The 13607-nt window shown below is 39.4% G+C and overlaps 1 protein-coding gene across 11 annotated transcripts in view; it reads right to left on the bottom strand.

Moving 5' to 3' along the window:
• ANK2 (ankyrin 2) overlaps positions 1-13607 on the bottom strand; it is a 272366-nt gene that overhangs the window by 80305 nt on the left and 178454 nt on the right. For all 11 annotated transcript variants that reach the window (XM_029235234.1, XM_029235242.1, XM_029235243.1 and 8 more), the window contains exons 20-22: positions 8902-9000; positions 7862-7960; positions 153-225 (exon numbers count right to left, since the gene is read on the bottom strand). In XM_029235234.1, the coding sequence (XP_029091067.1) occupies positions 153-225; positions 7862-7960; positions 8902-9000 (271 nt within the window). The remainder of the gene's footprint in view (positions 1-152; positions 226-7861; positions 7961-8901; positions 9001-13607) is intronic.

Genomic DNA, 13607 nt, shown 5'->3' with positions numbered 1-13607 from the left:
TAAATGTACTGAAACAAAGGTGAAAAGGTTACTTTAAGTGCTAAGATGCTGTCATCCACATCCACCGTACCAGCTTGTTCCCTGAAAAAATGGATGGTTTCCTTTGTGTAAGACCATGACAGATGTCATAGAAGAATGAATAAAAGTCTTACCCTCTTCATCAGAAACATCAAGAACCTCAGTCATGGTCTCAGGAACATTTAGCTTGTGTTTTTCAGTGATAGTCTGGAAAGACAAAAATCATTAATGTTCAACTTAAGAACAAAAATCAAACAAAAGATCAAAAGAATCACAGAGGAGAGGCCATAGTCAACAGCATCAGCAAGCGATCAGGCCCCGAGCACTCCATCTTCTCCACATGGACATTTTGGAAGCTTAGTCTCTTATTCTCCTTCATGGAACCTCATTTGTTCTTTCTGAAGATAAATGATCATTTACTCCAGTGAAGTTGTACAAGAGAAAGTTCATTATTTTGAATTCCCATTTGCAAAATAAATTCTTTAGCAATGGCATTAATAGCCATATTGAGAAAGCAGAGTCAGGTTTTCAGGGCTTCCTTCAAATGGACTAAGTAATGTCTCCAGAAAAGCTTTCAAAAGAAGCAGTGAATATGTGCAATTTATGAAAAACAAAGGCACTGGAACGAAGTTGTAAACAATGTGAAAGACATAAACTTCGGGGCAGAAAATGTGATGCATCTCTTCTGGGATTAGAGGATCAACAGTGGAGAATCACCCATCCTTATAGTCTTTCATTGGTCTACAGTTCTGGCTTGCTGCTTATTTACCTTCCATAATAGCCCTCCAGAGTTGCCAGGTGCACTGCCTTCTATCCCTGATGGATGATGTAAGGTTAAGAGACCAGGCTCTGGAGTCTGGCTACATGGGTTCAAATTCTAACTTCATCATTTATTAGCTATGAGGCCTTAGCAAGTCCCTTTATTTCTCTGTGCCTCAGTTTCATCATTTGTAAAACAGGATAATAATACTACTTCATAAAATTGTTATGAAGATTAAATGAAATATATAAGAGCTCTAAGAACAGTGCTTAGTATATGTTAGTATTCAATAAATATTAGCTAGCATAATTTATCATCACTATATTTTGATATTAAATTAATCTTAAAAACAAAGGGCCTCTGAACTTTTGAGTCATTCAGGCACTCAAGAAACACTCTGAGTGCCTATTGCATGCCAGGCACTGTTTCAGACACCAGGGATACCACAGTGATAAAAAAAAAAAAAGGATAAAAATCCACATCTCATGACTTGAAATATCACCTAAAGATAGTTGAGTCTCAAATTCCTATCTCTAGTTTCTGCATTGAAAGTGCATTAAGTACATCACTTGGCATTGTTATGAGAAATTTAAAAAACTAATCTCCTAAAATAAGAGCAAAATCTTCAACTAAAGCCACCAAAATACAGTAAATAGGTTGTCTAGGTTTTTAAGCTTTGCTACCTAGAGACTACAGACCTGTTGGGCTACAATACCCCTACCACCAACTCTTATTTTTCCAAAAGCAGGAGAGAACTTCAAATAATTTTACAGGGAAATTCAACTGATTAATTTAAGAATATATTTACATACAGGGGTATAATTTCTATATGTGAAGAAGGACTGATTAAATCACAATGTGATACTGCATAACCTTTCAGTGGCTTCCCATTTTCTTCAGAAGAAAACTTAATACAGTTGATCCACGAACAATGCAGGTTTGAAACTCATGGGTCCACTTATACGTGGATATCTTTAAATAGTAAACACGACATTACTACATGATCCGAGGTTGGTTGAACCCACGGATGCGGAACCGTCCATACTGATGGCTGACTGTAAGTTATATTCGGATGAACTCCCCGGGTTGTTCAAGGGTCTGGCAAACTGGCTGGAAGATGCCTGGTGATGTAAGGAGAGGCAGGGAGGCCTCATCCCTCCACCACACGCTACAACCGTGTTGGCAGCCATGTTCTCTTATGCCTCTGCTTTTTTTCCCCATATATCCTTTTCTTTACCAGAAATGTTCTTTCTTCTCTTGTCTTCGCTCATATAAGATGCAACTTCCTTGGAGAAACACTCCCTGACCCTCCCCAATGAATGTGTTTGTTCAACCGTGTTTATCTGCCGCTACCCACTCCTCTAGCATCACGTGCACCACACCACACACAGCTGTACGTGCCCCCTTCACCTCCCACCTCATGAGTGTGAGTCATGAAAGAAGTTGTTTCCACAGAACCTGAAACATAGTAGGGGCTTCTCAAATACATATTGGAATAAATTGATGACATAATACATTTAAAATCCACATAATGACCACATAGATTTTCTTTGGGAAGAAAAGAAAAGGAAGAAATGCAGAAAGTAAAGAAAGTCTCGTGTTATCCAGATGAAGGTACAATTGAAGACTAGAGTAGTAAATTCAGCTTTCCAGCATGCTGTTTCTGATGTCTAAATAATTCCATAATGTCTTATTCACTGAAAACAAATTAAACACCGTAGGAAAGACAGAAGCATCTATCCAAAGTTCTGGAGAATAACAGGTAGTCAATAAGAATTTGATGAATGAACAAACTTAAAAATATACCATTTAATTATAATATTAATTTATGAATTTAACACAGAAAGATGATAACCTAAGTTCTATATTAACGGTTCTCAGCTCTACCTGCATATTATAATTATTAGAGAAATTTAAAACATATTGTTGCTTGGGTCTCAGCGCAAGCCAATTAAATCCGCATCCCTGAAGACAGGGCCCAGCTATAGGTATTTTTTAAAGTTCCTCAGGTGGGTCTATTGTGCAGCTCAATTTGCGACCCACTTTCCTGCATTAGGAAAATGTATAGATTGCAGAAAAATGACTTACATTTAAAATACAGGATAGAGACAAGGACATTCAATTAAACTATGACTTTTGGGGAAACTTTTAAAATAAGTATCTAAATGTACATTAAATGATTAAACATTTTAAGGGATACCTACTGCATTAGACCACACCAGAAAGTCCATTTTTGCAGAAATGTTCTAGAGTATTTACCCTTCATTGGAAACATTTCCACAAGAAGATGCTTCTCCATTTGAAAATAACTGATGGAAATACACTTTAAATGATTAAATTATATTGCCTGACCTTCTCAGTTTCTATTTTCAGATGCTGATAATGTGACTATATTTTCTTTGAACTTGTGAGAGTGGAACTAACTTTGCTTTAGTTTGGTTATTGAATGCTATTAAGGTTATTATCAGCAAATATATGTGGCAATAGAAAAAGTAACACTGATCATATTGGTCATGGATATTTTTTGGCATAGATATTAAAACTGCTTTCTATATACAATGTAGTAAATATAGTATGCATTTGTACATGACGTAGTGCCTGACCCTTAAAAGGTCGTCAGTAAATATTTGTTGAATGGATAATAAATAAGTCTTCCCACTCATTAGTAATGTGATAAGAAATGAAAAAAATTGTCCCTTTAAATGAAGTGTCCTTTGAAAACTTGATTAGCCAAACATAAATATGGTTTTATGCAAGTACATCTGAATAGCCCAAAGAAAACAAGGATATAATTAAATGATCATGGGCATCTTCTTCTGCTATAGAATCTCGGATTCTATGGTCAAGATTAGAAACTACTTTAAAAGTTAAAATGAGTAGTGCACGATGCATACGTTTAATAGGATGTAATTAAATCATATAATGTGGCAAAACAAATAGAATGCGATAGATGGCAGACTTAATAATGAGTTTTTAACATTTATCATGATGTAGAAAATAAAACATGAGTCCTTACATGGTGTTTTATAAATGGGGGATAATATCTGCTTTTTTTGTGTGCAAAAGAAAAAGTGTGCTTTATTGCTCTTCATTTAGCCCATCTCCCTGGTCAACCACTTCCTTTGTACCACTTACTCAGCAAGTCACAATAAGTCACAGCGTGGCGAGTGACCTTGGCTAGTATGCCACCTTCCAGTGTCCACACACATTGGCTCCCATCAGTGCTACAAGCTAAACCTGGTTTTGCTCCCAAACCCCTTTATACTAATTGTACATGTTAACATAATTTTTATATATAAGTTAAATACTACATAAGTAATATTTTTCTATAAAAACTAAGGTAAATGGTTTGGAAAGTCTCAACAAAGGTGGATCTCCAAAAATAACTGCTACTCAGGTGTGGTTGAGACAATTATAGCACGTTGGGGAAAAAATGTCAAAAGTTTAAAAAGGTTCTGCACTCAGAATAGTGTCTCTTTAAGATAATACACAGGATAAATTGTATATAGATATAGACATTATAGGATAGACACACACAATACAGTATGTATTATACATGTTCTTTGTTCAAGAATGACGACTTAGCCTTCTAGTCAGTGGACCTGTATTCAAAGAAAAGTTCTTGACTCCACTTAAAAAGTGTCAAATGACTTTACATGTATTTATTGCACTGCCACTTTTATGATTCCCATTTTAACGGACTTACGGCATCAGATAAGATTTAGAACCAAAGTTTTAATGGTAATATAACTATAATGTCATTTTTATTTTAGTAGCTTATTCAGTAATTTATGCTCTACATATCAATGATTATATGCAACGATCACTTTAAAACTATGCAAATAATTGATGATAGCTGATCAGTAAGTAGAGGGATGAGTCATATCTCACAGTTCTTCCAAACTGCATTAGGAGATTGAGCTTGCTGGCTTCTGCTGCCAGAAATGTGTCCCTCCCACTCTGATGTCCATTCCGGCAAACAGACAATGACTGTAATCCCCAGAGAGTGCTCAACTGTCTCACATCATCTGCTAGGTCTTACGAAGTAAACTTAGAAAAGCAAAGGTTAAGGAAACAAACCAGGATTCCAAAAATGTCTCACAAATTTCGGAAGCAGTGACTTTTCCTTTACAAACTGCTGTCTTACTCTTCTCTCCACACAATGACTTTATTCATACTTTGGGGTGAAGAATTCTGGAAGGAGGAATAGCAAAGGAAACTTTCTCTGATGGCAGAGAACTCACATTGCTGCTCAAATGGCACATCGTATGAAGCTAATGATGTGAAATTCATATGTTAGATGTATGGCTGTAGTTCAACTATTACATTCAAATGGTAGTAACATGAAATTTAATTGGATTAATTTTACATAATTATTGCCTCGTGCTATTTACCTACCACCAGTGAGTAGTTCCAAATTATTTTTAGTGAATCTGTAGATTTTAGAAAATGATACTGAATATGATACTTCCATGAAAATCAATAAAGGGCGCTATTTAAGTGAGTTTTTAAAAGTTGAAAATTCCTGGTAAGCTACTTTTAGCAAAGCCAAGATCAGTTACATCAGAGTGGTTAAGAATATGGATTTTGGAATCTGACAACGTAAATTTGAATCCTAGATCTACCCTCAGTGTCTGGCATATTTGTAACTACTAAATTTTAGTTATAGTTTTTAATATCGTTAATATCATCGTTATGTGGGAAAAGAATGAATGAAAATCTTTTCTGAAAGAGAAGTATAAAGTAAGAAGACTCACATCACAGAAGGAATAAGTTCATCTTTTCAATCCTTAACCCCAAATTCCATTTCACAAAACAATAAAACTCACAGTTCTAAGAATCGAATTCTAAGAGAAGAAGAAAGTAAAGATAGGGCAGCATTAAAACATGTAACCAATAAAACTACCCATTTAGATAAAGGGGGTACTTGTTTAGTTAATGTGGGCAATGAGTTCTTATCTTCCCAACTGAAAGCAGACATGCTGTTATGTTTTACATTTGTTTGTTGGCTTTTCACCTAGAAACTTGATTTCTAAGTATGGTGGTTTTTATTGGAGCAATGATTAGCTAGGCAGCATAGAGATTAATAGCTACCAGAAAAGAAAAAAAGCTCACAGAGAGTTTTATGAGGAATTTTCACATCCCCCTAGAGCTATATATGTGGAGATATGACTATATGTCTGATTTCTGACAAGGTATTTGAGAACTTTAGCAATAGTATTTAAAAAAATTGCTCCTCTTTTTAAATATAGACCTGTATAGTTTAAATTCATTCACTCTAAGTAATATTTATGAGCCTGAGATCTCTTTGAAATTAGACGTGTACGTTCTATAGTTCTATTGATATTAAACAAGAATTTATTGATATTTTCTTACAAAACTTAAGTCTCATTCTTCACTACACTGTAAGCTGCTGGTAGGGAGGAGTAGTGTTTACACCGTTGATGACACTTCAGCACTGAGCACAGAACCCAGCACATATTTTATATCCAATAAACACTAAAGGAATGAATTAATGAAATGAACGGAAGAAAAAGCAGGTCAAGATAGCTAAAAGATGCAAGTTTGCCATCTAGTGGTCATCTGATAAAAATGTACATGCATAATTCCCAGAACATGCAAGAGGTAAAGTTGAGAGAAAACATGACTTCTAAGAACAAAAGTGTTTACCCAATCTTGCCACCAAAACCTTCACTTATCTGTGATGTGCACATTGTTTCAAAGATGCCAAATAAAGATATATGTACAGGTCCCCAATATGAAGATTTTCCTGGTATAACAAATCATATAGTAAGAAAAAGCCATTACGATTCAGCCATATATAGTGACTCAGAAGTATAGTGCTAGGTGATGACAAGACTTGTTTTTCTACTATATAATTTATTGACACTATACTTTAAATCTTTAAAAATATTGTGGTACACTGGCCAAAGATTTTGCTTGAGAAAAGCAGTGCCATTCTCTCATCTAAATTCAGTCTCTGTCTTGTAGTTCATTAATAAATCATACTCCACTCTATTTAAAACTTCACATCAAACCAACTACCTCAATATCTGTCAAGAGGGACTTGCTGTCAGCCTGAAGAACAAGATTCCTTTCTTTTTCCTTACATCTATCAAAAGAACCAAGTGTTCCAAAACTCTATATGCATCATTCCTAGCTTGGAGCATTTATTAGAACCTCATTCAGAATTTTATATTTGTTGATTCATGATCTTATTGTCTCTCAGGAACATCTAAATGTTCTGCTGTCGGTCTACTTTTCTACTTTATGAAGAGAAATTAAAGAGCTGTTGTTCTTAGAGTTGATGCTTAAGGAGAAAAGTTAATAAATATATGCAAAGAGAAGAGCACTTTCAGCTGCGAGTTTCCTCTCAGGAGGCCTCCTTTCAAGCTTTGCTCCAGCTGAATAGCACAAGAGCATTAGGACTCATTAACATCACGGGTCTCACTCTTCCAGAGATTCTCTGGCAAAGGCCAGTGATGATCACTGTTCTCTCCTAAAGAATCAGCAGTCATATTCCAAACAGCGAAAATAAAAAATGTTACATATATATTCTGTCAAGATACAGACACAGTTTCTCTCTTAAGCACATTCGATTTTCTTTTTGAATAAAAAATAATCCGAAATAGGAAGAAAAGCAGGATGAATTGTTCTCACTGGGAATGCATCTGACCCAGTCATGAGCGTAGCAGAGATCAGGGTCTTCCCAGAGTCTGGCATGACCTCCGGGCTAAGATAAAAAGTTTGCTGTGGAGTGTCCTACCACTTTGCCAGCGGTAGGTGTCACACCCAACTACAGCAACAGGGCAGAGGAGCCAGAAAAAAAGAAGTCAGTCACAGAAAAAGGAACTAAGTATTATAAAATTACATTCACGCATTTTATATGGATTTATGTTGACTAAAGGAAGCTGAAATCCCTGTTACTAGTTGTGTAAATGCCTTTACATCTGCATACTTCAATGTATGCTCTACAATAAAAGAAGTTCAAAATCAAAAGCTCAAAACATTTTGTAAGTGAAAATGTCTGTGGCTTAAAAGCCACGACAAGGGAGCCGAAGCCGATGGGTTCCTTTCACTTACCGTGGTGGTGGTGGTGACCTCCTCGGTTACAACCTTCAGGGTGTCCACCACGGAGATGTAGCCCAGACGCTTAGCAATCGCCAAGGCAGTGTTGCCATTCTGAAGACAGTGAAAGAGAGAGTGAGAGCCGGGAGGGAGGACGGCGATGTGAGCCAATGAGCTCACCCGCGGCTCCACATGAGCCAGCATTTCCTTCCAAAACAAGCACAGCTTAGGAAAATCACTAGTTTTTACCATTACATCTGAATCTTCTTTGTAACTTCTTTAGACTATAGCCCAGGTCACCATGGCAACACAACAAGCTGCAGCTGCTTGCTCTTTCTAATAAGAAGCGCTTGACGGCTTTAACCCTAAAGTTGTCAAACCCCTCTCCGAATCCTGTACTATGCTTAGGAAAGTAACTCTTGAACTGAGGATGAGGCCTCCGAAGAAAACTATTCAAGTACCAAGTACACTCACTCCTCAACAGAGGTCAGGCCATCTGTTGCAGGTAAGATGTTACCACAGGGAACACAGTAACATATTTAGCTGCAGCTGTGCAGAAGCTCACCGTGCAGCAAAAGCACACAAACAAGCAACGCAGGCTCCAGTAGCCACTGGGGAGCCCGGTTTGTTAAATTGCACCGCTTAGTTTACAATTCAACGGCTCCACATCCCAAACAGCTTAGTCGGAGCCAGCGGCCTCAGAAACTGTGCTCCCTTAAGAAGGCCGGGCGGGAGGGGGCGGACTCCGCGCCCAGCCGAGAGCCAGCTGGAAGCCGAGCTCTTTCCAGAAGCCCGAGCGCAGGGCCCCCTCCCGGAGGAAAGACTGGGTCAGGCCGCGGCGCGCTCCCTCCCGGGACGAGCGCTCCTTCCCGGGACGAGCGCTCTCAGGGAAATCCCAGGCTGATTTCTGGAAATCCCAGGCTTTCCCGAGTGCGGAGGCTCATTTAAGGAGGCTGTATGGGGACTCAGCTCAGCCAAGCGGCCCCCCTGGAGGGGGATGGGGGCGGGGGGCAAGGAAGGAGCTGCGCGGAAAGGGGCAGCCGGCGCCGCCTTACCGCGGTGGTGGCGTTGGGCTTGGCCCCGTGCGGCAGCAGGACGTTGATGATGTGCGTGTGGCCCTGCTGGGCGGCCTGGTGCAAAGGCGTGTAGCCGTTCTGCAGACGATGGTGGCGGCAGATCGAGCAGAGATTTGCAAAAGGAGGAGGAAAACTAGGTTAGCCTTTATTTTGAATTTCTTAGTCTTATTTACAACCAAACCGTCACGGATGCCTGCGTCTTTGGAGCACAGTATCACCAGCAGCCCATTTTCTCAGCAGCAAAACTCCCCCCCCCCCCACACCTTATCGTCTGCTAAACAAAGAGGCTGGCTTGTGAAGTAGCAAGATTAACAGACTCCAAATCATAACTACAGTTATATTTTCACCAATTAGCACTTGAGTTAGCATTAAAAATGTGTATGCTGAGAGAAGATTTATAATGAGAAGGAGCACTGTCACAGTGATTTCTTCCCTAGGAAAAAGGAATGGTCAAGTGTTTAACTGAAGCGGAGGACCATACAAACAGCTGCTTGTTCATCGAGACTTCCTTCATCATTAACCTCTGGGCTAGCTTTAAGAATTCTAAGCCAATGAAAATAAATCTAAATCTTATATTCCTTTCAGAGAACACCTCAGTCAAAGACGTACACACTTAAGAGAAGATTTCATTGGAAGCTGAGTGGCCCACTTTCAATTAAATAATGTTTTTTAAAAGTAGGTTCTTTTTAACATTCTAGTCTAAACTTTCACTCATGAAAGTTCTGTAATCCGTGATTTGTGAGGAATTGCTGTTGAGGTTAGTGGGAAGCCAATCTTCCTCAAAACTCTAGTGGGTGGTGGGTATGGTACAGGTTGGTTGCATATACACCTTAATTAAACTGCATTGGAATCTTTGGAGGCACAGCAAAACATTAATAGCTATTGTGTATTAAGCGTCCATTTTACGCCAGATATTGGACCTTATATTTATTGTCTCTTTTTTTTTTTGCGGTACGCGGGCTTCTCACTGTTGTGGCCTCTCCCGTTGCGGAGCACAGGTTCCGGACGCGCAGGCTCAGAGGCCATGGCTCACGGGCCTAGCCGCTCCACGGCATGTGGGATCTTCCCGGACCGGGGCACGAACCCGTGTCCCCTGCATCGGCAGGCGGACTCTCAACCACTGCGCCACCAGGGAAGCCCCATTATCTCTTTTAATCTTTATTACCATTCTGAAAATGAGAGTGCTTGGTACACAGTAGGTGTTTTATAAATAATAGATGCCTAAATGAGGGCATGAACAAATGACTGAATAAATGAATAATTTTCTCCCCATTTCAGAGATGATGAAACTGAAAATAACAAGGTTAAGTAATTTCTTCACAGTCATTCTAGGTTCAGATCCTATGTAGAAGAGCATGATAGACAATGACTACTAGATTACTTTTTTATTGTCTACCTGCCTCACCCCCAATAAAATTTCATCTATGTATGTCAAACCCAAGTGTCCTGGGCACAAAGTCCTGAGTAGCCCATTCATACCTTAAACTTGTAAGAGTATATGTTCCCTATATCTAGTGCCACTGCCTCCTCATGACCAACAGGCACATTTGCTTCTCCTGTCTACATGAAGTGTCTGACTCTGTGCTGTTAAAAAGAAAACCACAGGCCCAAGATGGAGTCACTTATGCTAAGCCACACCACCATATTGGGGCTTAATACCTAACCTAATTGAAATTTAGTCTTAACCAGGCAGTCAAGAATTTTCTAGTCAATACCAATCAGGTAATACGTTCATTCCCCAAAGGAAGATGAAGTAATCTGCCACATAGACCTTTTCTGTCTCCCATAGGTAGGTTACCTAAGCCTGAAATAATCATTTTTCTTTATGATTTGCTTGTCCTGCCTTTAAAAATCTTTCTCTTTTGGTAGCCCTTTGGAGCTCCCCTCTACTCACAGAAGGATGCTGCCTAATTCATGAATCATTCAATAAAGCTAATTAGAGCTTTAAAATTTAGTCAGATGAATTTTGGTTTTTTAACAGATTTGGTGGCAGCAGTGTGATCCAAAGTGAAGTTTTGATGGCATTTTGGGACAACAAGAAACACAGTCGTGATACCTGCAAACTCCTATCTGAGTCCACTGTCTTTCTCTCCATTTCTGGGGGCTGTTGGTAAGTTCCTCTCGGTTTGAGCTCTGCTCTTTTTGTGTTGAACTCCAGATCTAACTGGCTTTCCAGTTGTGTGGAATCACTAGTTCCATGTTGGGTACTTCTGGTAGTCCTGACCACAATTTCCTATTTGATTGGAAACCCCAGCTCATGGTTCTGTCCCTAGATTCCATGTTGGGAACTGCTAGCTACAGTTCCCCATTTGTTTGGATTCAGTCCACAGACCCTATTTGTTGAGGTCTGCTGGTTCAGTTCTTCACCTCAGTCTCAGGTTCCAAGTTGGGAATTGTTGGTAGTGTACCAGGGCCTTTTTCTTGGCCAGGCTGCAGTATTTGGTATTTACTGTACTTAATTCTGCAGTGTTAAGGTACACATACTTGTTTATCCTGTTTTGTGTAGATAAAGGCTAGCTAAAAGAGATGGGATCTTTAATTTCTAAGAGTCAAGTGCACCACCTTCTGGCACAACTGCCTATTTTATGTCTAAGAACTATAATCGCAGAAGCTATAGATGTCTACAAAAATGTCAAAATCTTACTGTGTCCTGAGAGTTTTACCTGGTAACTATCATGTTGGGGATCCCCCAAATATGACCAGACAGAAATGTGGGTGGCACTCCATTTGTGGCAAAATATGGCTGGACAGAAATGTGAGTTGAACCCCATATGAAGCTAGGGTCCTACCGAACTGCTGCCAGCCCTCAGGGAAATTACAGTGGCCATTATGAGGAACATTCCAATTAGATAAAATCTTTTAAGAAGTGAACTTAAGGGCTTCCCTGGTGGCGCAGTGGTTGGGGGTCCGCCTGCCGATGCAGGGGACACGGGTTCGTGCCCCGGTCCGGGAAGATCCCACACGCCGTGGAGCGGCTGGGCCTGTGAGCCATGGCCGCTGAGCCTGCGCGTCCGGAGCCTGTGCTCTGCAACGGGAGAGGCCACAACAGGGAGAGGCCCGTGTACCGCAAAAAAAAAAAAAAAAAGAAGTGAACTTAAAAGCAAGGGATACATATTTTAATTGGTATGCAAAAGCCTCCAAAAGGGTTCAAAATTTCAAAATAGCTCCACTGAAAGTTCTGTTGCAAAGAGCTAAGAAAAAATTAAAGATATAAGAGGTTCCTAAAACAAAAGACTGTAAGACTGACATAACTCCAGTGGTCTCCTCTTTCCTCCTTTACTTAAGTATTCATTCTAGTAATCCTGTCTGAATTGTCTTTTCCACTCTAAAGAGAACAGGAGACCGTAAACAAAAGCCCACCATGTTAATGGCCTTACAGACACCCCCATGCCTATCTTCGAAGGAGGGCCCCCATATGGACACCTCTCAGAGTTGATGAGACTTTGAGGGATCTTCTGGTAAACTGCTACACTATGCCCTTAGCCAAGGAAAGCTAAAATTAAAGTGAATAAAAAACAGGAGCCTGCAGAGGATCCAGGGAAAAATGGCAGAAGCCAGGGAAAGGTAAGAATTCTTACCAAACCCAGTTCTACTGAACCTGTCTATAGTGCCCAGGTGAAAGAGGAAAATAAAATTTCAACTTGTCCCTTCCTTTCCAAATACAGATCCATTAGTTATTGATCCTTTCTCTCCCAGGGATAGCCATTGCCTTCTTGCTTGTTTTGCTTGATGCCCTAAGTACCTGGCTTGGCTTTCTGCCTGCCTGGGACATGCAAGTTGTCAGTTCTTTCTTTTGCTTGCCTTTGGGTGACTCTAGATCTTGTGAATATAATATCTTTTGCACCCTTTTGGGGGACACCTCTTGAGTCCAAGAGTTTGTTCAATATTACCAGAAATATCCATTGTTTGTCCTGGCTGAAAACTGACAAGATATTTGAAAGGATTTAATAACTTTATAACCAGAGGTTTGGCCAAATTGGAAGCTGATATTCAGAGCCTGACAGATTAAAAAAAATTTTTTTTGGCCATCTTCTCTAAGCTAAATGTAACCAGAGAGAAACACTCCAACATAGGTAGAGGGGTATGTCAGTCCATTAGCATCCAGGCTCCAACCCAGTTCTTTAAGGAATTGAGAACAACTGTCCTTATCTTAAAAGTCTTTGCAAAGCTAGAAGTATAGCTCTAGAGAACTGCAGGAAAAAAAAAAGGAGGTGGGGAAGGGGACTTTAAAAAAAATACAAATTGCTAAAGCAGCACTCTTGCCCAAAAATCTAGTTCAAGGAAATTTTTTAAATGAAAACTGTAAGATCTCTGTTTATGTCTGTCTGTATGCTCATGTGTGTCTATATATGTGTTGTAGGTGTGTGGCATTTTTCTACCTTTGAATGGTATTGCTAAAGTTAATTTGTAAAAGAGCTCCATTTAACTGGCTTAAACAAGCAAGCCTTTTACAAATTTAGGATTCAAACTAACCCAAATGCTTTTCAAGTTCACATGATCTGTGATAATGTTTGGTAAATAAAGGCTAGTTTAAGTTTGATGGTTTAATGAAAATAGATATGCCTTTAGAGTTAATAACATTGAATATAATGCAGACAAAACTTTTTATTCTACCTGGGCTTATTAGTCAAATAAATTCATGTTATCTCTTGCAAAATTTGTCAGCCAGAAAAATAACCTAGAAC

The sequence above is a fragment of the Monodon monoceros genome, unplaced genomic scaffold (genome assembly GCF_005190385.1).
Source record: "Monodon monoceros isolate NGI ecotype Baffin Bay Population unplaced genomic scaffold, NGI_Narwhal_1 Super_Scaffold_20, whole genome shotgun sequence".
Classification (NCBI taxonomy): Eukaryota; Metazoa; Chordata; class Mammalia; order Artiodactyla; family Monodontidae; genus Monodon; species Monodon monoceros.
Note: the sequence above shows the minus strand (reverse complement) of the source record. Positions and strands in the feature narration are given on the sequence as shown.